This window comes from Natrix helvetica (genome assembly GCF_964273705.1).
Source record: "Natrix helvetica genome assembly, chromosome: 2".
In the NCBI taxonomy this organism is placed as follows: Eukaryota; Metazoa; Chordata; class Lepidosauria; order Squamata; family Natricidae; genus Natrix; species Natrix helvetica.
The window spans coordinates 186,178,724-186,204,753 of NC_138552.1; the positions used below are offsets into that span (position 1 = coordinate 186,178,724).

The window sequence follows — 26,030 nt, forward strand, 5'->3', positions numbered from 1 at the left end:
ACTCTGTGCAGTGTAAATCACTCTGATCCAATGCACAGATGATGACTATTACTTTATTGTTTTTAATATTATAACCTACTACAGATGACTGAAAGATTTTGAGAGCTTACATATAGATGGAGGAGGTACACAGAAGGGCTATAATCCTTCTGATTAAAAAAAACCCTCACTCATAGAAAATCTGTATGCACCCGTTAGAGTATTTGCAGTGCTTGGAATCAAAACCATAAACTGGCAAAGTGAAAAGAAAACACTCCAGAGTTTTTACTTTATTAAAGGCGTGTGTTTATACTTACAAAGGGAGAGTGGCATTTGGTATGTATTTATATTTGCTTGAAGTGATAGTTTATTTTATTTATTTGTTTGTCAAATTTACGTGGCTGCCCATCTTATGAAAAAACGATTCTAGGCAGACAACAGTATATATCTGCTGTGATCAAGGGAGAAAACCCTGGCTTTGAATTTTATTATTATTTTTTTCCTTTACTGGACCTGGCCTTAGACAAAACATTTTTATGTACTTACACGATGAATAAAAAGCACGTAGACTGCATGTCTTTGCACACCCCAGATGTTTTTCATTAACTTAATGTCATCCTGCTTCTTTATTTCAGATGTAGCAATGCCAATGTGAATCATCGAGCTTGAATGACAAACCCCGTTGTACATTATAAAATAGATTTTTTAAAAAAAAAATCAGCAATTTGTGAATTCTTACTATCCTGTTTTCAAAACATGTTTTTAAAAGCATTTCACTTTTCCACATGGATGTGATCCACATCTGCCAGTAGTTTTTAAGTACCTCCTCACATTTAAAGAGACCAGGTCATACTGTGGTTTCCTCAAGATTCTTATCTCCAAAATACTTTTAAGGTTTGCACAGTACAAAGCTGCTCATTTTAATTGTTAAAGTAACAAGGACCAACTTCGGAAGCAGCCAGCCAGGACTTGCAAATGACATGGCTGCTTTAGCAATCTGAAAAGAGAGGCTTCGCCTAGGCCTCTGTGCTTTGCAACGAACTAGCTTTCCTTTGCACAATTGGACTATATTTGGACTATATAGGCTGTAATCCTACCAGTCTCATCTTCCTTTGGGTGTGTCCAGACAGAGGGTTGTAGTAGTAACAACCACAAGGCATTCTGCCTTTGCCACCTTTCCCAGCTTATTCTGCCTTTCCCTTTATTTGTTTATTTTCTGATATGGTATTTAAAATAGCTAGAAGAAATGGTGGGAACGTGCAAGAGGTTTATTATTGGAAGAAATCTTCCAGTCAGTTCTCTGAAAAATTCTGAGAGTGTGGTTTGATATTTTGACAATAAAAGCCTTAGCTGGAAGTCCTTCCCCTGCCACTTTTTTTTATACTACTATAAACCTAAAGTACATCTCAATGGAATGGCTGGAAATAGCTTTTAGACTTAGCTGCACATGTCTCTTGCAACCATCCGTTCATTCTAGTATGACCCTAAATGGCATGCTGATTTTGGGGCAATGGGATTTCTCGTGTCAGTAGTGTTTTTTGACTTGTTGCATTTCTTACAGCAATTGACTAGAATTTGGTTTGCTCAGCTCTTTCATATCCACTAGTAAAAACCACATAGTTGGTGACTGTGCTATATTATATACAGTTGTTTTTCTCTTTGGAAACTTACAGCAATGGCTCAGGGTAGAATATTAACCAAGTTAGTTTGCTCAGACACCACGAAAGGAAAAGGGAAGATGAGAAAAAAAAAAGTAATAAACATAGTTGTTGCTATTTACAGAAGATCATTAGGTTACAACATGTCAGACAGGTTTTACTTTGCGTTTTCAGTTTGTACACTATGATTTAGAAATAAGTGAGTTGCAGAACTGGTTCTTGACTATAAGTGCTTAGGATCATAGAATATCTATATTAATTATCCTGATTTTCTATGCATCTGATTACTTTGGCAACTATTTTAATGGGAGGCTTTTTAAATAAAAGATAGAGATTCTCTTTAAGCTAATGAACATAATTTAAGTGAATTTGTTTAGAAAAGTGCACTAAATCACTAAAGCTATGTGCTTACAACAGTAGCATCAGTACTAAATGCTCTTTCTCAGGAAAGGGTTTATCCAAACGTTCATTATATTCATGCCATGCAGAAATATCTTGAATTTCATTATGATTCCTACTAAAATCTATATTTATTCTAGTGTCTGAACAATTTATTAAAAACTAGAGAAGTAATAGCAATAATGGAAGTCCCAAAGGTGCTTTTTCAGGAGGCAACTGGACTTTCTTGTTTTTTCTTTGAAGACATTTCACTTCTCATGCAAGAAATTCCTTCAGCTCTGGCAGGATCCTGTCAGCTGAAGAAGCTTCTTGGATGAGAAGCAAAATGTCTTTAAAGAAAAAACAAGAAAGTCCAGTTGCCTCCTGAAAAAGCACCTTTGGTACAACCATGACCTGGATGGATGACTGAGAATCTCTGCAGACTTTTAGCAATAATGGGGGAAAAATTATTTATGTTTTTTTATGTCTTAAGCATTATATTGAATAACAGCATTTACTTGACATATTCTAAATTTGGGGGATTTTGTGTGTTGTCTTTGCAGAACTCAATCAGACACAACTTGTCCCTTCACAGTCGATTCATCAGGGTACAGAATGAAGGAACTGGGAAAAGCTCCTGGTGGATGATCAACCCCGATGGTGGGAAAGGAGGGAAAGCACCACGCAGACGGGCTGTATCGATGGACAACAGCAACAAATACACAAAGAGCCGAGGACGAGCAGCTAAGAAAAAAGCAGCCCTTCAAGTTGCCCAGGAGACAAGTGACGACAGCCCCACCCAACTATCCAAGTGGCCTGGTAGCCCAACCTCCCGTAGCAGTGACGAACTGGATGCGTGGACAGATTTCCGGTCTCGTACCAACTCGAATGCCAGTACAATAAGTGGCCGCTTGTCCCCAATATTGGCAAGCACCGAGGTAGATGAGGTGCAGGATGATGATGCTCCCCTTTCTCCCATGTTGTACAGTAGCTCACCCAGCATGTCCCCATCAGTGAGCAAGCCCAGTAACGTTGAGCTGCCTAGGTTGACTGACATGGCAGGCACGATGAACTTGAATGATGGCTTGACAGATAATCTTATGGATGACCTCCTGGACAATATAACCCTTCCCTCTTCCCAGCAGTCACCTACAGGAGGTCTCATGCAGAGAAACCCAAGCTTTCCGTATGGCTCCAAAGGTTCAGGGCTTGGTTCTCCATCCAGTAGTTTCAACAATGCTGTGTTTGGACCATCATCTCTGAATTCTCTCCGTCAGTCTCCCATGCAAACCATCCAAGAGAACAAGCAAGCTACATTTTCTTCCATTTCGCACTACAATAACCAAACTCTGCAGGATCTGTTGGCATCGGATTCACATAGCCACAGCGATGTCATGATGACTCAGTCTGATCCACTCATGTCACAAGCTAGCACCGCTGTGTCTGCCCAAAACGCCCGCAGGAATATTATGCTTCGAAATGATCCAATGATGTCGTTTGCTGCTCAACCAAGTCAGAGCTCTTTGACCAATCAGAACCTGCTCCACCACCAGCATCAATCCCAGAATTCCTCTCTCAGTGGCAGCCGTGCCTTGTCAAATTCTGCCGGTACTATGGGCTTAAGTGACACCAACCTTGGATCAGCAAAACACCAGCAACAGCCACCTGCCAACCAGTCTATGCAATCACTTTCTGACTCCCTCTCAGGCTCTTCTTTGTATGCCAACAGCGTGAGCCTTCCGGTCATGGGGCACGATAAATTCCCCAGTGATTTGGATCTGGATATTTTCAACGGGAGCTTGGAATGCGATATGGAGTCCATTATCCGCAGTGAACTCATGGATGCAGATGGATTGGATTTTAATTTTGATTCCCTCATCTCAGCCCAGAATGTTGTTACACTGAATGTGGGAAACTTCACTGGTGCTAAGCAAGCTTCATCACAGAGTTGGGTTCCAGGCTGAAGGATTTATGCAAAGAAGGGAAAATGGGCAAAGCAGGTTAGCAATGTTTAGTCTGTTGCATTTGGTACTGTACTTGACAATATGTAAATATAGCTTTTAAAGAGGACAAGTACAGCTTTTACAGCAAACACCCAGACCTAACTCGGGGTTAGATTACAGCTTTGATAAGAGTTTCCCATAGAAATAACTGAAGGCTGATTTAATTTCAGTCTTCTCCATTGTGTTCTGTGGGCATACTATATTGAGAGATGTAATTCATTCCAAAGCTCTACCCACTATCCGCTCCTGATTAGTGTTGAAACTTTTCAGAAAACTCTTTTCTTTCTTGCTCTTCCCACTTGATGATTTTTTTTACAATTTCCCCCCAAAAATCACTGCATGGGGTTTGTTAGTGTGATGTTAGTTCCAACTTGCATCATTATGGGGTAAATCATTGAGATAAAGGGCTATCTATCCATCCTTAAGTTGGCAAACAAACAAACAAACAAACAAAACCACTATATTAGAACAACATTTGCTGTTTGCATGGCCAACCTTTATTCTGCCTCTCACCTGTCTGTTTTGATGCACTGCTGGACAATAGGGTCATGTGGGGTGCATGATAAGCAAGTAGGGATCTGGCTTTGCTGTCCTTTCTCTTCTGTGTAATCACCAACCATCAGGGATGCTATCTGACAGTCACGGCACCAGAGCAGAAGCGGGCAGGTCCATCTACAGAATTCAGTCCATCTTTTTAGGCTCCTTCCTGTGTCATTCCTCTTAACACCTCATTCTGTTGTAACTTAAGCCGAATGGGTGATTTTTTAAAAAACATCATAATTGCAAAGGGTAATGAGTTGCTGCTCTTTGGTTTAAAATTTCTATCCCCTTCTCCTCCTTTCCGTTCTGTATATAGATAATAAAGGATGACTTCATGCTCGGTTAGGGAGGCAAGGCGGAAGGGTTGGTCACTCATTCCTCTGGTTTCCTATCTTGGTCTTGTACTAAACTGGTAAGGGTCATGGAGTTAAAAGTTCTAACAATACTGCTGGCTGAACAGTCTGCTGTTTTTGCAAACTCTGCTAAACTAACAGCACAGCACTCACCTTTAGGGGGAGACAAAGCAGAATGATGGCGGACAAGGTTGGCCAGGGGTGAGGAGGGTGGGAGTGTGCCCATATTAACCTGAAACAGCCAGTTAGAGCTTCTCTAACCACACCTGCTACTGGTCATCTCACTTCATTCCTGATATAAATGGTGGCAAAGCACGACAAGTGTTATATACACATTGTGGCTGCTGCTACATGCTCTTGGCTAAAGAGGGAAAACATCCCTTTAACACTTCAGCTAAGAAGGTCTTAAATCTGCCTCACTCCTAGGCTGCCAATGAAAGAAAAGCAACATCATCATCATCATCATCGGTAGAAAAAAGATGTTGCCAAGGCATTGTTGCATCATGGTTGGGTGCAAGTGGGAAAAGGCTTTAAGGGAAAAGTGAATTAAGGAAGAAGCGAAAAAAGTTACGGATATAGATCTTATCTCCAAAGTAGCTTCTGAAATAAATTCACAGAAAGACTTACAATTTTCCAATCTGATATGCAGGCGATCTCATCCTAGCTTCCTTGGATGAAGCTGTTACCACGTATGCTATCATTCATTTATTTTTTCCTGTCAGAAGTAAAGATACTGTAAACAATTACAATTACCAAGTGAGAATCAAACCAGATATTGCACGTTGTTTTTCTTGTCAAAGTGCTTTCCAAAGTTACTTTTCCACTCAGATAAGAACTGTGACAAGATTATGTGACTCTTTTACTTTGCAATAATAGCTCATGCTTTGAAAAAAGAAATTAAGCCTTCAAAGCAGGATATTGGGAGAGAAAATTGATTTCTATGATTTTGAAAAAAGAAAAAGCAGTTGTAGAGTCCTTAATAAAATCTTGGGGATTCCCCTTGCCAATATCATTTATCAAATTTAGGGGTACTCTGAAGAGATTATTTGTATTCCAAATAAAAACTTCCTGACATTTTTCACATAAACTGGTTTGGGACCAGTTTGGGTTTGACAAAAAATGTAAGTAGCATAGTACCTGATCATATATAGTATGAGTTTTAAAAGGATTACAAATTCCCTGTGGCATGCAGTTTAAAACTGTAATCCTTGGTTGAAAATGCTAAGGGAGGATGTAGCCATGATTATCAAATTCCTATCAAAGAATGCTCAGGTAGATTTTCAAGAAGATTAAGCATTTTATTGACCACTGCTGCTTAGATTTAAGCAGTAGTTTGACTGGCAAAAAGTCCTCACATCTCATTTTCTCCAGTGAGCAATGTTGTTGGCAAAAATACTTTTGTCATTTCGTTTTTCACACCATGAAAGTAGAATGAGGTGATTGTTCCATCATGAAAGTGTATCATCTCTTGGGATAGAGTTAGCCTGCCTGCCTGCCTCCCACAAAGGAATAAGTTCCATTGAACCCAATAGGATTTTTAGCAGAATAAACAAATTCAGAATAAACAAAAAACTATTTATCCTTCAAAACTAAAACCAATATACATGAACGTTAATACATAATACATATTTATAATTTATGTCCCAAATTTCTATATTTACAGTAAAGCGAAGAGTAAAACAAAAATATTGTGGTTGTAATTTAAAGCCATTTAGGACAACCACAATAAAGTTGATTAGCCCGTATTGTAGCATCAATTGTAGCATGATTTACTGGCAGCATTCATTCAAAAGCATACATGTCAGTGCTAGAGAAAAACACAGGAGGAGGTGAACCAATTATTATATTTTATATTATATTTTATAAGTGTGACTTGATTCATTAGCTGGCCATTATTTATGCTCCCCCCCCCAACCCTCTCCTTGGAATATACAGATTTGCTCATTTTTTTCTCTTACAGTAGTTATGTTTAAAGATAAAGTCAGCAGTCTCTTAATGCTTTGCAGAAACTCCCATTTCTGTTTTTTCCTTTTCGTTGCAGAGAAGCAATGAGAACTTTAGGGACAGGATTATATAGTACGTAGTCCTGAAAAACCACTCATCAAGGCCCAGGAATAGGTTGGTAAATTATTTTGTGGGCATAATACACTATAGACTTTCAGTTATTGGAGACTTTCTCTATGCTTTTCTGAAGGCCATTATGTTCATAAGATTCAAGAAAGATAATTGGAAACTGGCTGTTCCTACTGTTGCCAAAATTATGGGATAGCATAGGATGACAGCATCGCTTGATATTTTTATAGCAAGCAGAGCAACATTGGGTGGAGTTCATAATGCATTCACTTTTGTATCAAACCGACAGGATCATATTGTAAAATAGGGTTGAAATTTTTCTGTGATTATTTGTCACAGTTTAACATTAGGATTTCAAATTTGTTTTCCTTCTCCAGTGTTAATCGCTAAGATTTTTCAAAAGTGCTTTTTGCAGTAATGTTTTTTTCTTGGGCAAATCAAAGCCTTTAAGACTGCTGTTTCCCAAGCTAGCAAAGTACGGCAAAACAAGGACTAACGCTAGACTTTCCTGGAAACGATTGCCATGATTTTAATTAACTCAGCTACTAAAAACAAATGCCCTGTGCTTCATTCTTCCATGCAGGATTCTATTTATGGTAATTTATGGTGTGCTAGAGGAGGTAGGAAGGGCAATGACTAAATCCTTGCATGTCATAAATGTCTTCTGGAGACGGCTGTAACAATTTTACTCCAAATTGTTTCATTTTAATTCAGTTTCCAGTTCAGGTTGATTGAAAGGTATTGGCTACTTTTGTGTGGCAATTTGTTACTAATGACCAACAGCTGCATGCTTTTCAGATCAGTCTCACAAATTCATTCTATGAGTAGGAGTAACCATTCAACCATAGTAACTCTCTGAGAGTTGTTACTCAGGAATTTGGAACAGTCCAATGTCCTGGCTGATGATAACCCAAAAAGTTCATGGATGATAGAGCCATATTAACTCTGGCGGCCCATGGCAAAGAGGCCAGGAATGAAAACATTGTGCTTGCCCAGTTGTACGAGTAGAAGCACTGAGTGGAAATGACCGGGTCACTGTATTTATAAAGAAGAATTGCACAAACAGAAAACTTGTTTGCAGCATATCATGGAGTAACACAGTATTCAGAATTTTTCAAGAATGAATTGAAATACATTTAAATTTAAATTTTAGAATAGCTGAATTGCTATATTTCACAAATTAAATATTACATTTGCTCTAACTTACGGTTTCTACCTTATGCCTACTTAAGAGATCCTAGAGAAATATCATATAGCTATTGACTCACCTGTAAAAAATGGTCATGACCTGTGCTTTCATTTTTAATTTGCTTTTGAACTTTTTACCCTTCGGTATTGAAAAAGAGTAAAAGAATTGGTAGCTGAATGATCTTTGCCAAAATTGCTTATGTTCACATATAAATCACGCCATGTAGTAATTTGCTTGTAGCTCAGCAGCATGTATGAATTTAGCCAGTATTTGTTTGGCTTTAGGAGCTCAATATAGCATTTGACAATTCACCCAGTATTGCTTGCTATTGAATACGGATTGTAATTAATACACTATGATAACTGCAGACCTACACCAATTTTTATTTTGCAAATATCCTCCCTTATATATCTTGCTACACTGATCTTTACTATGCAAAGATAGCAGAGTATTTAATGTATGCTTAGTGTATATAATCTTTCTTCTTTTTTTAATTTGGCATCTTCCAGTCTTTTTAATTTTTTGTCTGCTCTTCATTCAAAATAATGTTTTTCTAATCTTCCCGGAGAAGTAATTGAATTTGAGGAGGACTGAAGGGGTTTGATTTATGGGAGAATCTTTTATTACACTTTTCCTCTTGAGCTGTCTGTTATTAAGGATCTTGGGGGCTTTGTATGTCCTATGACACATCACAACAGTGTTGGCTCCTTTTAAATGATTTGTCTTGGCTTTCTGACCTGTCAAATTCATTTAACAACATTAGCAAATGAGAGTTCTTCATGACAGGAAGAATTGCTTTCATGATAACCATAATAAAGATGTATGCTTCCCCAGACAACAGAGGAAAAAAACAGTGGTAAGAATGCCTATATAGCAACAAGGAGCGCCTAATTATTCTCTGGAATAACAAATTGGAAATATAAAGGCTAATTCTGTAGCCTGTTTTCATTAATGTTTGTGCATTTTGAATGATTCGTGTCAAATAAAGCACTCTCTTATTTAGAGGACACCACAATTTACCCAAGCAGTGTCACCTTCATACAATTAGTGTTGAAATCTGTAGCACCTTTATAGATTAACTTGAAATCTTTGAACTGGGCCACTCAGATTTTTTTCCTTCTGTCTCCTTTTCAAATAAGGTCCACTTTTCCTATATTATGAATGGTATACAAAGTAGTTTGCCATTGCTCTTATTCAGCAGATCTTTATAAATTAATTTTTTCTTGCATTTTACTTTTTTTAATACAAGGGGAAGAGACTAGCATGCCTAAGACATTCAGCGAGTTTCATGGTTGATATGAAATCAATTAGCTCATAACTGTATAATACTACAGCAGGAAACTAAACTATTCTTAAATCACTACCATGCTCTTTAAAGGGCTGTTTGGGAAAAAGACTTAAGAGTATGAAATATTTGTGGAAAACTAATTTTCTTATATAGGAAATGGACATATATCTATGTTCATACTAATGTTTATAAGCTGTGGAAACACAAGTCCTCTAATTACTCTAAATTATTGTTCATATGTCCTATCCCGCTGATGGAATCCATTTATATCATTCAATCATATCACTAAATTTTAGACAATAATACTGAATAAACTAAGCAATTGAGCTGATTTAAAGTAATTGGTATTAATACAACAATCTAGTGAGAGCCATAAATCAAACAAACTAACATATAAATCGATAGAAATAATTTGTGGATTGAATACAATTTATTAATATATAATTTGTTTTATCCCTGAAAATGGTGAGAAAGAACACAATTGTACTTCATTAGTTCTTCCTATGTTTTCTGTCGTACACTATGATCTTACTATGCACAAAGATCACCTTTTTCTAAGAATTTATGTAGCATAAAGTGTTAGGACTTTCCTGTTGGTGAGCTGAAACTGAGTTTTACTTGCAGTACATTTACTATTTCTTTCACTTTGGAGAACATTAGGGGATCATCATTCCTTTTTTAACTATTGTAATTTCTAATGCATCATAATTAAAGACTGCAGGAACTAAATGGGGTGCTAATCTACATCATTAGTATTTTAAGGACTCTTTCTTTGCCACTTTTGTTGAGATCGGAACCTCAGATGTTTAATTCCGAGTGAACATTGTGGAATGAATTTAGATGATCACTTATAGCTTTTGAGGTCAAGCAGCATAAATATAGACTAGTCAGAGTATTGTTTTACTCCACTGGATTGGATTGAATTAAGCATGGTAAGGAACCACAAGTTGTAGCCACTTCTATTTCTCAGGTGTGTTTTATAACGTCTGTCTGTCTGTCTGTCTGTCTGTCTGTCTGTCTGTCTGTCTGTCTATCTATCTATCTATCTATCTATCTATCTATCTATCTATCTATCTCTGTCCAGTTCATATGAACTCTGATCAACTCACCCTATGCGAAATGATCCTGTAAACCAGCCCCACCTTCGTGATTGTATTTAGGGTCTCTTGGACCTTAAAAACAAAGTGCTTAAAGACAACAGGTGATGCTGCCTTTTGGGAAGGACCTTGTAAGTTTACAGATAGAACAAGGTGTAGCTGTTGGTGCAGAAGGCAACAGAACTTTTTAGTACTGCCTAGCACAGACGTAGAAGCTAATGGATTTGGGAAAGTATTAATCATCAAAGCTCTTACAAAATCAACTGAAAAATCTTTTGGCCATTGCTTTTCCTCTCCTTCTGGCAATTTGCTAAGAATTACAATAGTAGTAGATGTTCTTAGCTATGATTTTCATATTATATGCATGTTTTATTGAATGGTTCACCCACATAGAGTATTATTGTTGTTTCAAATGTGTGTACACCAGAGGTGGGTTCCTACCAGTTCGGACCAGTTCACCTGAACCAGTAGTGGTTTGGCGGCCTGGGTCGCTGGAACCGGCAGTGACCCAGGCCTGCCATGCTCCCGAATTGGCTCTCCAGGCAGTGCCATAGGTGCCACCATCTTGTTTTTTGCTTCTGCGCATGCGCAAAACAATTTTTATTGCACTGTGCATGCATGCACAGCATCAAATGTGCATCAAGGGCGCATCAAGCGCATATGTGTGTGCAGCGCACCCACAAGCGAACTGGCAGTAGTGCCTGCTGGAACCCACCCCTGGTGTACACAGAGAAATACTTGAAATTTGGTGTTTTTTTTCTGGTTGGTCTTCTGATATCCTTATTGAACATCATACTGAGGTTCTAAGTTCAGGTTGGCTTCAAGACTGAGGCAGTTAATAATGCCATATAGTCTTCCCCAAAATTTATATTTTTATTGAACATTTTTATATTGATGAAAGACAAATGTAGACATTTGTAAAGAGGAAAAAATGAAAAAATGAAGGGAACAGTACAGTTAAAGAAAAGTTAATTGAAGAAGCAGTCTTCTCCTAATGTTTCTGACTTTCTTTATAAGAGTTACAAACCCCATAATCTCTCTTTCCTCTTTTACATTACAATAGTCTCTTTAGCCCCTTATTCAGTCTTTTTTGAATAGTCAAATCCAGAAATCACCATTTCACTTTTTTCCATTTTCATTAAAACATCTACAAAAGTTTCTAGTCTTTTATAAAAGTCCTTACTATTTTATAAATTATTTTATTATAAAAGTCCCTGAGCAGATAGGTCACTTTTGCCATATATGCTAATTATGCTGCCTTCACAATCCATTCCTCCATTATGGGTGTTTGAATATTTCTCTATTTTTGTACATATAGTAGTCCTCGACTTACAACAGTTCAGTTTGTTGTAACCTTTGAAGTTACAACAGCGTGAAAAAAGGGACATGACCGTTTTTCACCCTTATGATACTTGCAGCATCCCCACAGTCATGTGATCAAAATTGAGGCGCTTGGCAATTGACTCATATTTATGACGGTTGCAGTGCCTGGGGTCATATGATCATCTTTTATGAGCTTCTGACCAGCAAAGTCAATGGGGAACTAGATTCACTCAACGACTATATTACTAACTTAACAGCTGAAGTGATTCACTTAACAACTGTGGCAAGAAAGGTTGTAAACTGGGACAAAATCCACTTAACAAATGTCTCACTTAGCAACAGAAATTTCAGGTTCAATTGTGGTTGTAAGTCGAGGACTTCCTGTAATAATGGTGCTACAGTTACCATATATAAAAAACCCCAAAATTCAACTTGAAGCACTGGTTTCACATTAAATAAACATAATGTTTTGTATTCTTTAACTAAAAATGTGATAGGAAGCTCAGAGAAAACTCTTTCCTTCTTTATTCTTTCCCTTTCTCTCAACTTAATTATCAGTTATTGTTGGCTTTTACCTTACTTGTTTAAGAATGTAATAACATTGTTATTAAAAATAGGAAACATATAGAAATATATTTTTGCTTTGCATTTCTTGAAAGCTCAGGAGATTTAGCCGCAAACTAAGCTAAAATGTTAATTTAAGGATATTTCAGGAAGCCATGCTGCTTGTTTCTTAGACCCTTAAGCCCCATTCTCACATTGTTTAACTAGAAACCTGCAATTTCCTTCTAATGAATTTTTGTATTAGAAAGGAATGCATAGAAAATGTTTTTCCCCCTGTAACTTGCTTAAATAAACTCTTAGAATCCAAACGCAAAGGATGATCTTGAGTCCCATCCCACTGTCATGGAGATACCGTAAATTTATCACAAAGAATCTACATTGCACGCAGAAGACTCAGGATTTATTGAAAGGGAGCTTCCAGAATTTCACAAAAATTTTCCCAGCGATCTGTTTGAGGATCTTACAAATGAAAACTGTAGCACATCCAGTTAAAACTTATCAGGTGGATGAGTCCTTTGTGGACTAAAGCTGCTGAGAAGTATTGCGTCTGAGAGGATACAAATTTTCTGTCTATAACATTGTGTCTGAGGAGAAATGCAGGGATTCTTGCAACAACTATTGAGAAATGATTTCATTTCTCAACTTATTCACAGCAAGCAATTCAGAGGACAACAGATAGAACAGGCAAAAACTAGTAGGAGGCAAGGAAGTCGTCTTCACTATTAACCATGTTCATTCAAATAGCACCTGATTTCCTTCCTCTGGCCCCTTTCCTTTGCTTTAGGAGTGAAGAGAAAATGTACCACTTCATTGGCCGGCTGGCGGTTGTAACCCTCCATGTTTTTGTTAGTTGCATGGTTTTTCAACTCTCTTTTTCAAACCACTTTACATTGGCCAAAAAATAAATAAGAACTCACAGAGTGCAAGCTGATCATAATAAATAATCTATGTGTTATAAACATAGATTATAGAGTTAGAGATAGATATCTGTTGAAGGAGTGGTTTGGCCTTCCAAATCCAATTCACCAGAATTACCTCTCATTTTCTCACTATCTCATCTATCCCCAGCTAATGGAGTTTAGCAGATGACTGAATTCTTTGGCTTGCAAATTTTGTAGGACTCCTTAGAATCTCTCCCAGTCAGCATCCGGAGAGCATCAAAATGATCAATTTTGCTCTACCTTTTTGACCCAAGAAAACCGCAAATGGACCTCAGAAAGTAAAATGACGGTGCATTCTAGGGAGAAGGTGAAAGAGATTTGTTCTATGCAATGAGGCAGAAATTAATGAACTGAAATGTCAAAAGTTTTCTCCCCGAAATTGAATCAAGGGAGCTAATGGAGTTTTAGGTTAAGTTAAGATACATAAGAATTAACAGATGTATCCTCATACTGATTTACCCGGGTGAACAAATATTTATCATGTACTAAACAGAATTCTTATTAACCAAACCAACTCTTTGATGCTTACATTTGGTCTTATAACAATTTTTTTTAAATGTAAGAGAAAAGAAAAAAAGAAAAAAGTGTAATAATGAAGTTTGACTACACCAATATGCAATATTTGTTATTATTCTCCAATATTGTCTGCCAGAATTCTTACAGGATGCATTTGAAAGTAGTTGTCATACTTGAAGGTGTGCCCTTTGTATTTAAGGTACAGCTAAGGCAGCTGAAGTATGAAAAACACAACTGTGCATAGTTGTGTAATGTCTGAAACTATTTATGCTCCCAGAAGCTTTGCTTATAACGAATATTACGTATTACAATTTGCATAACTCTGTTCATTTACTAGGGACTCTCAAGCCAAAACTTTATTATGTATTTATTAGTAGAACTCTTCCATGATTTCCTAATTAAAAACAACAACAACAATTCTAGAACTAGGATATAATCATCAGCCTTGGGCTGTGCTGATATATTGTCACTGCTTGCTTTTACACCAGTATCAAATATACCTGCAAAATAACAAATTTGGGTTTCCTCAAGATGATTTGAAAATTTCTGAAAGTTCATGCTTAGAATTATTTGTTTTCCTCAACCGTTTGTGGGTAATGACTAACTAAATGTTATATTGTTCTTTTTTTTCCCTTCCAGGCCCTTCATCCAACATGCATCCTAAAGAAAAAAAAAATCCTTGCCAAAATCAACTGTCAGCAAAGACAGGGATATCGTTTACAGCATTGGTGAACCCTGCATTCTTTTCCTAATGAAAACAGAGACTGTTAGCGAGCCCCAGAACTTGAGGAAAGAACTGTCTTATCTGGAACTGAACTCATTTTGAAGTATGCAAATTTTTCTTACTGTAGAGTGATCCACCACCAACTTGAGGATATGTTGGTTCAGCCACCATTCTGTTTCAGAACACTGTGTAGCCTTGACAGTAGTGTGCTTGTCAATCAGTATATGGCGTTCCAAAATGGTGATGGGTTGCAGGATGCTTTTAGGTTGGCTTTTGTTCTTCAGGGTTCCCCCCCCAGCCCGCCCTTCTTCAGGTGTGAGGGATGCTTCCCCCCCCCTCTGTGTTATCCTTTACTTGTCCCCTTTTAATGTGCCAATTCCTCATGAAAATTAAATACACAACAATAGGCTTGAAATATCAACAGCACTTGAATACCAATACAGTTTCCAGCTGTGTTAAACTGTTGCAGCAACACAAGTGATGAGTATGGTGGCACTTTAAAGACTTAGAAAATTGGGTATATGACATGGATCGGGTTCTAAGATAAGATGGTAAGGGACAGCAAGAAATGGCAAACAGTAAGGGGAGAGAGAAATGCAATGCAAGAAGCACCAATGCCCTCTGCATTTTGTTTCTATCTTCAGGATAGCCTTCCAGGTATGCAAGGGCAGAGGGTGTCATTAAACGTTGCTCTTTAATATGCCACTGAACTTTTTGTAGACTCCTGCAATCGTTAAGAGTACAACCAACCAGTTGAATTCAAGAGTTAGTTTGAAACTTAATGTTTGTATTCACTTTGGTGTTTTTATGTAGGGATTGGCTAGCTAACTCATTAATACTCATTAATTCTCAACCAGTCCCTACAACTCTCCAACCAAATATTATCCTAATCTTGTACGTGTTTCTTTTTATTTTTGGTACCAAGAGAGGGTGGATTTTACCTCACAAAATTAGCCACCACTAATGTTGCATCCTAACCAAGGTTGGTGTGAGGGGAAAAGGGCATTTCATTGTGGGGAGAATCAGTAACTCTATCTAAATCTAGCCTAGGGTTATGCGAGCAGTTTTGCCCAAATGCTGCATATATTTTTTTGCATTTTTGTTTGTCCCTCTATCTTAGCAATTGGCCAATCTGAGGTGCATTGTTTACCACTTGCCAAATATAACTACATAGAAGGCAACGGCTTGCTTTCAAATCATTACTCTTATTAATAATAACAACACAAAACCTAAAAGAAAAAAAATGAGTATATTGCATGAGAACGGAGTTTTATGTATTTGTAATATCCAAGGCTTGGATGATTTATTTCATTCATAATCATTTATTCATCTTTCTCTTCCTTATTCTTTTCCTCTTGTGATACACGGTGGAAACTGGAAAAAAAAAGGTGGTTAGGAAGGCGACCCAGAGAGAGAAAATCCATATCGAGAGCTTTTCATAGGAGCGTAGATTGTAACTGGATAAATTCCATTGAAAAACAAAGTCGTTTTTATATATTTTGCTTATAGGGATTTCTTTTTGTAAATTTATATAGTAATAATGACTGAAAGTTATGGTGCTGTGCAAGTCCTGTTTAATTACTTTTTATTGGTATTTTTCATGTGAAGGTGGGGCAAAGAAAGGGAAGAAAGAAATAGTGGGAAACCTGATGGTACGTTTTAATTTTTATTTTTTTTTAATGGTGTGAAGACACTTTGGCTTAGGACAACATATACATATTTCTCCAAAGTGATATATGAAGAACTTTTTTTGGCATAAAAAGCAGAATGCATATAAATATATAAATATATTTTATTATGTACAGAAACAGATCATTATGCATGATTGTTAAGAGAACAGACCTAGCATTTTAACCCAAAGTTTCAGTGCATGAGTTTCCACAAGCACGTGAATCATGTACCTGTGTGGTGTGATTCCTCTCAGCCGCCACCTTTCACTGCGCGTGCACATGCAGCCATTCAAGCACATTCACACATACAGCGGTGGGCCCCGTATTGCTCTTCTTTTCCAACTTCTGAGGTAATATTGGTGAAATAACAGCTCCTTGTGTGATGAAAGTTTTGTTTTGTACTGTAGCTGCCTCCTCCTCCTCCTCGTGCTGCACTATTCTCTAGGTTAACACATGAAGTCCACCATGCAGTTCATAAACTTCAAATGATGACAATTCTGTGCTGTTGTGGTTCTAAATATCTCATAGAATATACACTTTCAGACTAGTTAAATGATTTTTATCATTTTCCAAATAAATACAGACTATTTTTTTAATAATTAAGGTGGTATATTTGTCTATGGCAGGGCATAGTTTATCATGTTTCTTTAATTATATAGAACCAATGTGTGTGCTTGTTCTTCACATTGGAAAGGGCTTCCCTGAAAGGAATACCTTATAAAAATGTCATCTGTTCCAGGGGCTTGAGAAAAGTATTGACTTATCTTGAGAGACTCAGTTACAGGTACCTATTACCAAAGCTAGTTAAGAATGTGCTCACATGCCTTTACTAAATATGAGTATCTGGCACATCATTATATGTGAATTAAGCCAATGATGATATTTTGGGGTGTTTGTTGTTATTTTGTTCTTTGAAATGGAAATGTACTTGGTGATGGACAATTTATTTCCAAGTTTCTGTCTTGTCTTCTCAACAGAAACTCTGTGCATAAAAAAAAAATCCGGTACTGTATAAGTTTATGGTTTCCTCTACTTTGACTGGGTTTCCTTTCAATACTTGAAAATGCAATATATCAGGAAGCTGATGCAGAAAAAGGAATAGATTCTTCATTTCTCAGCTCTAATTTTAATCAGGTGACCAGGATGCAATGACACCAAAATGACAGCCAATATGCAGTGACATCATCACACAAATGCCATGATTATGTACTTGCATTTCGACATCTGACACAAGTACATGAGATGCAATCTTTCTGTGATATTGCCACAGCTATTTTGTTATTTGCCCCCACCCCAGTGATTAATGGACATAAAACAAAGTACCATATTTTTAACTTGGCCATAATTTATGCAGGTTTTAAACCCCGTTGATTTCAATCAAATTCAGTGCCCACCATAAATACCAGTAAGGCTTTGAGACTGTCCTGAGACTAAAGTCCTATTAAACCCAATATTACATTACAGTAAGCATGCATTAATCAGATTGCATGTTTGTAATAGTAAGCAGTTAATGGTGCTGTTGTATTGGCCGATGCTCGCATATAGATTTCAATAGGAAAACCTCCGTCTGCTCAGTTAGCATCTGTACTTGTTTAAATATTTTTATTTCAATCATAAAAAACAAATTGGGGAGGGGGGGAGTAACCCGAGCAAAGTGTAGCAAACAGACATTTATGTAACATGTTCCAGGTTCTGCCCTAAAGCATCCTTGGGAATATGCTGCCCATCAATGGCAAATAATATTAACTTATATAAATCCTTGGCTTAATGCAATGTAAGGCAGCTGTGACCTGAATTTTTATAGTTCCTTGAGAGATTGGGGAACAATCAGAGCATCCCAGGCACATATTAAAAGTGATGATGATGGTAACAAAGAATCCTTCTGGGGGGGAGGAAGGCAAAATTACAAACCTCTTCAGCCAGGTTAGTGGTACTACAGGCACTTTGATAACATTGGCTTCAACAGGATAAATTCAGATCCTAGGAGCCCAGTGGATGACAATGGCAATAAAACTGCACTTTTCTGAAAAAAACAACACAGTAATTTGAAATTCAGATGCTATTAGAGTCAATACGTGAAACATAAGCCTCATTCTATCCAGGTTTCCCACAGGTGTCTCAGAGGCTATAGAAATGTTTCCCAAACCACCACCCTCTCTCTGAATTAGATTCAGAGCATTGGAACTAACAGACTCTTAACTAGGCTGATTGGCAAGTACCGCATTTTTTGGAGTATGAGACGCATCTTTTCCCCCCCCCAAAAAGAGGGTAAAAATCTGGGTGCGTCTTATACACTGAATACAGCCATTTTTGGCCTTCCGAAACTCTGCCCTGTGTATCCTGTTTTTTGCAAAAATGGATGCACAGAGGGTTTGGGAGGCCTGCAATGTGCTCCTGGGGGCTGGGGAGGGCAAAAACAAGCAAAAAATGGGCCCATTTTTCACAAAAAATGAGGCGTGCAGAGGGTTTGGGAGGCCTGTAGAATGCTCCTGGGGGTTGAGGAAGGCAAAAACAAGTGAAAACGCCCCCCCCCCTTTTTTTTTTTTTTTTACAAAACGAGGGTGTTTTTGCCCTCCCCGGCCCCAGGAGCACTCTACAGGCCTCCCCAATCCTCTGCATGCCCTGTTTTTGCTCATTTTTGTCCTCCCCAGCCCCCGGAGCACTCTACAGGCTTCCCATCCCTCTGCACGGCCCTTTTTTTCACCTCCCAAAACAACCCACACATCACATTTGTGCCCTCCCCAGCCCCCAGGAGCACTTTGCAGGCTTCCCAAACTCTCTGCATGCCCTGTTTTTCACAAAAAGGGGCATACAGAGGGTTTGGGGGGCCTGCAGAGTACTCCTGGAGGCCGGGAAGGGCAAAAACATTTTTTTTTAAATTACCTCTTCAAAATCCTGGTGCATCTTATAATCCGAAAAATATGGTAATTTTTTTTCTAGAGTTGAAGACCAAGCTAGGGAACATGGTATGCTGCACTATTTTCTCAGTCACGGGAACCTTTAATGTACAGCAATTGCATGGAAATCCATCAATTTACTCTATGTCACTTCTTTTCCTCTTGTCTTTCCCTCTGCCTCTCACAATATAAATAACTCTACATTTGAGGTACTGTCCCCAACTGGGAACCCAATGGCAAACCTTTGCTCTCAAGGATACTTGCTAGCCAATAGACTGCTGCTTATAGCCTTAAGCTTTCTGTATTATCTTTTGCCACTAGGATGGCCACAAAATATACAGTGACTTAACCCAATATTCTTCCCTAGTTATAAGTATGCTGTTTCTATTGGCCTAAAGGAGTCAGGTGCTAGACAAAAGCAAACAACCAATAAATCCTCAGATACTGGTCTAGTTCAGGTATAATACTAAACCAAGGATTTAAGGCTGTGTATGGCCCACAGGTCAAATGGCAATATGTCACATTTTATTAGAGGAAGAAAATCATCAGACAGCCCCTCAGACCAAAAAGGTTTATGCCCGTCTGCATGAAATTATGGCTTAGCATTATGGGAATGGGCTGTCCCGAACATTCCTTCCTCTTGACCAAACCGTGCAGGAGACAGATACTTTCACATTCAGTGTGGAATACATCATGGCTTACCATCACATTTTTAAATCCAAGAAGTCTGCATAATTTGGTCCTTGTTTGTTTGCATAAGCATGGTGGGAATAAATCCGTTTTTAATTTGGGATCAGGTGGAACATTCCCATTTATTCATTTACATCTACGGTGCATTTTCACACCAAATTGAAAATCGCTAATGGATAAAAACATTACAACCAATGAGGTGCTTCACTCCCTCACTTTGTACAGGAAAGAGGAGCAAGGAAGGGAGGCGTCAAGGCTCAAGGAGCAAACAATGTTCCCCTACCTGATACGTACCTTCCAGATGTATGGGGAACAACAGTTTCCAGCTTCCAGAATTCCCCAATCAGGCAATAAGCCTATTGGTTGGCAGCTCTGATTTGCACTGTGCTGATTTGTACAGTACAAATCAGAATTGCCGAGCAATGTGTTTTAAAACCCCAACATTTTAAATTTGACCATCAAACCAAATGACTTCATGTTCACTGAAAGCTGATCAGTTGCTTGGGACAATTTTTACAACAAGGGCCCATCTTTTAAAAGGCAAATGTCAACCCCTGTCCTTGTAGTGCAGTAGTCCCAAAGCTCCACGTAAATGATTTGAGTTTGCAAACCATATATCACCCCAACTATCCATCAATTAACACGTAAGGTTCACTTCGGAACATTTCTGACTACTCTGGTGCTATAAAGCACTTAAACATGAGATCACACTCTTGAGGAGTTTCCTTTTTATGTACATAAATTAGACACTGTTATTCTAAGACTGTTGGTCGATTAGTGGAACTATCCCTGTAAAATAGAATTAAATAACTAACCTCCATCACCCTAATTTTTGAATTATGAACCCTTTAAAAATCGAGATAAGGGTTGGCACAAATACACAAGCAATTTCTTTTTAGCTGCCTTCTGAATAGTTCCTACCATTCTCTTTTTAGATTGCATCATCTCTGTTTTTATTGTTGCAGGAATACTTTTTTTTCTAAATAGTAAGTTAACCAACCTGCTGCCCATTATATAAGAAAAGAAATGGAATAGGTTGCTTTTGAAAATGACATAACGTCTTGGCAATCAATCTCCGTTCATTACATTATTTGCATGATGTATATCAGAAATACCAGCTGATAAGGAAGGGGACCAGATACTTGCTATCAGGAGGGATGCGGGATATATTGTACATTTTGGCTTCATGTATGAAACTTTTTTTAATTAAAAAAAGTTGTATGAGTGGACAAAACATGTATACAGTATCTGTAAACTGTCTTATCTGGATTATTTCTTTCACTGTTGAGCCACATACTTTTTGAAGAGTATATTCTATCACTGCCTTAGTACATGGCCATCTTTTACAGGGGTACACAATTTTTACTTTTTGTATGAGCTACTTTCATTTGAAAGCTGGCACTGTCATAAACGTAGAGGAGGCTTTTCTGAAACCAAATGCTGACATAGGTGAATATACTACCTTACTACATAACAATTGGATGTCAGTTTAATTTGGAAATCTTTCCCTTTTGCAAACGAAATAGTGGTGCAGAGCTTAACTCCACTTGATGTTAGTAGATATTGCCTTGTGTACTCCATTCTCAACAATAATCTAGTTTGTAAAATAAAGTGTGATGCATGTAAATAAAGCATAATGGATCTCTATGCTGAAAGTATAGACTCGTTTGTCTTTTATTTAGTTTGTGTTTGTAGAAATCAGATCTCTTTAGAGAGAGAGAAAAAATAATAATAATTCCTGGATAGAATGTATCATTTGTTGTTATAGATTAGTATCATTCTCATGGTAATTCTGCATAGTTGAAAAACAAACACACTGACTGATACTTTAACTCTGTAGAAGGAACTAACCTTTCCACGACTTACAATTTTACGCTTCCTGCATGTTGAAAGCAGGCGGAGGACTTACTGTTTTCCATTTATATGCTTATTTTTTTCTTTTTAGCCAAACTCATTTAGACTTCCAATCCCACTGTGGTTGGCTGAAGTACCATGATAATCTACATAACTCTCCCATTTCATAGACTCATTCCCCTTGAACAAGGTAAAAATCGCAAAACTATTTATTTATTTATTTATTTATTCATTTATTTATTCATTCATTCAATTTATAAGTCGCTCCCTCTCCACGAAGGGACTCGGGGCGGCGTACAATTAAATATACAAGCATATGGCACGGAGGAGGTAAATACATACAACATTTTTACAATTCATAAATAATAATAATAGCCATAAGGTTAAAAAGCAGTAACAATAAAATAAAACAATTAAAAATACCCTAAAATTAAAAATTTTACCCTTTAAAATTGCCAGGGGGGTTAGAGAATATATTTCTAATTTCTTCTAATTTCTTCTAATTTCTTCTAATCTTTAGAAGACTTGGATGAATGAAATTAGGAAAAATGCACTTAATCTAATCTGTTGGAATTGGGGCATTGAATAGAACCCTGAAGATGTTTACTTTCAATGTTTGAAACCCAAAAAGTATCAAAATGGTTGAGCTTCTTTTTCAGGAGATAGAAAGTAGATCTTTGCTATATTTCTGTAGTTCAAAATGTTTAGTTCAAAGACTGAAATAATGTAAGTGAAACGTTTAGCCTTACCACATCAAGACTTTACACATGCATCAGCTTTTCACGTGCTTCAAATGGCTTCCACCAAGCTGTGTCCTCATGTAACTTTTGACCTTGAGGTATGATTAACATTGACTTAACTCCACACCCAAGTGGCTTAAAACACATAGATGGTTTTATTTTAGCAACCTTCTCTCAAGATGCTTTGGATGAGACCTCAGGGATGTAAGGGTATGTAATTGAAGGCAAATGTGCAGAAGGAATTGTCTAAAAACATTATTATTAAATTAGGGCTAATGAAAAGTTGAAAAAAGTCACTGAGCTCAAGTACCCTATATTGCTAGGCAAACACATTCATATTTGAATAATGTGCCATAAATATTTAAGAACATGAAGTGGGAGACCCCATCCAAATCTTACTTCATCTGTGTCTACAATTTTCAGCTTTATTGCTCTATATTGTTATTTCAACTTTCAAAGCTGTTACTCATATGTGTAAATAAAGGTATAAAGTGTTCTGGAAATGCTAAAGCAACATGGAAACATACCAAGTGTTCTATCTTCTATATATTCTCAAATAACCTTCTTGTCCTCTCCTCCCTCTGCTGCAAGTCCAACCAAGGAGGGAGAAGAAAAAATAGGCTAACCTGAACCTTCTGTAAATTCGACCTTTAGATTGATAGCTATCTGCACTCGTGCATTAATAGTGATTGTAATAATCCTCCTAGGGGGCGGGAAAGTTGTGGTGCTCTGATGAAGTTGAGAACTCTGCTGGTGGTAGTGTATTCTACCACAAGGGTCACCCAAAAGAAATAGGTCTTAGCAGAAGAGACTAAGAGTATCCATTTAATACGGTGAGAAAAGAGAAAAAGAATCCTATACTGGTTTGTTGGTCACCCAGGTCAACAAGGATCATGTCGGATGTTATTGAGCATCTTCAATAAAATGGGCAGTGGGATTCAGAAGCTATAGCTGGGCAACCAAGGACTAGCCTTATAGCAGCGATGGCTAATCTTTTACGAGGCGGGTGCCCAAAGCACGTAAGAGCACCCTCGAATGTGCATGTGTGCACCCCTGAACCCCTGAAATGCAATGTGTGTGCATCCCTCATGCATGTGCCCCACCCCTCTGCATGCATCCCCCTTGCACGCCCCCATCCACTGCACATGCTCACCCCCACGCATGCACTCCACCCCCATGCATGCGCACCAGAGACCCAGCTGGCCAGTGGGAGACGCATGCGTGGGCGAAGCTAAACTGGGGCAATGGCTCACATGCCATCAGAGAGAGCACTGCGCGCCATCTGTGGAATGCATGCCATAGGTTCGCCATCACGGCCTTATAGGATTACTGGAAGAACAACCACAGACAAGACAAAAATACGCTGTGTTTGAAAATTGCACCATTATCGTCTGCTGTAATATATCGGAACCAACAAAGCAGGGATGCTTGAAGTAAATGTTTGAGCATTGGAAAAGAATTTACCCAGACTCAAATTCATAGTCAGAAATAAAATATTCAGGGATGCAGAATTGGAAGACGTTCAGAAAAATAATGAAATTAGCGAAGTGTTAGTGAAAAACTGTGAAAATGGAAAACCTTGAAACAATAGTAGAAAAAACCCAGCTAACAATTGCAAATATAAAGGAAAAAAGCTGATCTGAACTACAGATATTATCATTTAGAAGAAGTAATAACAGAGCCAGGACATGCCAGCACTGAAGCGACCTGTAAACTGAGCCCCTGACAAGAAGAATTAAAAGAGAAAATTATGACATATGTAGGATTACCAGTAGAAAGAGAACTGCCAATATTGAAAGTAGCACCCAAAAAAGCAAAAATGTCAATCTTCCAGGTTGACTCATTATCTAGCTTACTATTTGTCATTGCCGTGATCCGACTTTCAATGATTTGGAAGAAAATAAATCTTGGCTTCCAAGCAGCAAAAAAATGCAAGCAAAACCCTCACATTTGCTTTAAAAGGATGATCTGAAGCTTTATAGAAAATGAGAAATCAAAATCCAATCACTAAGAATTTTTAGCACAGATACAGCAATGAAATTTGGTCTGGAGAAATATGCTATAATACCAATAAGCAGGCCATCAAGGTGAAGTCTTCGAGTATCTGAGCATTTTACAGATGGATAAAATGAAGCATGGACAAATTAAACGTGATAAAAATATTCCTATTTAAATAGGTCATTAATATAAGCACTTACAACAGCCATACATTGTATGGTAATGTAGTTGGCTCAGTTTAGCTCAATGAATTGTTTGAACTCAATTGTGATCTGTAAATCATAACTGATTATTTAGGATTTCATGCAGAAATCACCTGATTGTGGCTTATTCAATAGATCATGATTGAACTAGAAATGTCAGAATCCAGTCGGTATAACATCAGAGCCACAGACTCACATAGGAATATATTCTGCCACATTATGACATCCTTGGCGAGCTGATAGGATCCAAATATTGTTTGCTTCGTTGAAGGCATACGCTTGTGTGGCTTGTTCCAGTGGCAAAACCTGATGCTTAATTTAAGCTGACCCTGTGCAGCTTTTCAGTCAATCTGCATAAGGAGTACCACAGTCCATAACAAAAGTTTTGCTTCTCTACCAAGGAAAATCCTCACATGACATCTAAGGTAATATTGTGTGACAGAAATTCTCCATTCTAGATGAAATAACCGCTGTCAACTACAATGTGGATTCAGCCAAGTTAGCACTTAGCGTTGCAAATACTGCTCATTAAACATCCCCTAGAACAGTGGGTCTCAACCTTCCTAATGCCGCGACCCTTTAATACAGTTCCTCATGTTGTGGTGACCCTCACAAATTATTTTATGTTTTCTGTATTTTTTCAAAAATATGTGTTTTCCGATGGTCTTAGGAGACCCCTGTGAAAGGGTCATTTGACCCCCAAAGGGGTCCCGACCCACAGATTGAGAACCACTCCCCTAGAAAGATGTACAAAACGAGGTGAGGTCTTCTTGTCTGCTATGATGGTGAACTCAATAGCGTACCATCTTTGGTGGTAAAAAAAAATAACGTCCATTTCCTCCCAGGTTTGTTTGCCTACTAGTGCATTCCTGAATCACACAATAAGCACATGTCTACTACTTCGTACAGGTTACGTATATTCATGCAGAATTCTTCCCGTTGATCTACTAATAAAATTGTATTGGACCTAATTTGTCACTCTTTTATTGGTGGAGGGAAGGAGGGAGGGTGGGAGGGAAGGAAGAACCAAAAGAAATTACACAGAAGAAATCGTGTAGGCAATTTTTAACACATCACTAAATCTTGAACACACAAAATAATAATGTTCCATCTTTCAATGACAGTAGAAAGTCCATTAGTAAGCCACGAGCAAACATTCAAATCTATAAATTTTGGGCTGTGGTATCTTTCCAATGGGGATACAGTGGCTCAGTGGCTAAGACGCTGAACTTGTTGATTAGAAAGGTCAACAGTTTGAATCCCTAGTGCCACATAACAGAGTGAGCTCCTGTTACTTGTCCCAGCTTCTGCCAACCTAACAATTTGAAAACACATAAAAATGCAAATAAAAA

General features: G+C 37.9%; 1 protein-coding gene and 1 long non-coding RNA gene across 3 annotated transcripts in view; one reads left to right on the forward strand and one right to left on the reverse strand.

The window, feature by feature from the left end:
- The window catches only part of FOXO3 (forkhead box O3), a 160,536-nt gene that overhangs the window by 123,743 nt on the left and 10,763 nt on the right, over positions 1–26,030 (forward strand). Inside the window, exons 2-3 of one of the 2 annotated variants that reach the window (XR_014174515.1) lie at positions 2,579–4,015; positions 14,542–14,729. Coding sequence is in view for 1 of the 2 variants with exons in the window: in XM_081942861.1 (XP_081798987.1) it covers positions 2,579–3,979 (1,401 nt within the window). In the remaining variant the exon portion in view is untranslated. Of the gene's footprint in view, positions 1–2,578; positions 4,016–14,541; positions 16,896–26,030 lie in introns of those variants that run through there. The other variant, XM_081942861.1, reaches the window with a different exon arrangement.
- LOC309386924 lies at positions 18,550–21,535 on the reverse strand. Its single transcript, XR_014174517.1, has 2 exons — positions 18,960–21,535; positions 18,550–18,889 (listed from the first exon to the last, which is right to left on the reverse strand). It is a non-coding gene; the product is annotated as an uncharacterized lncRNA (long non-coding RNA).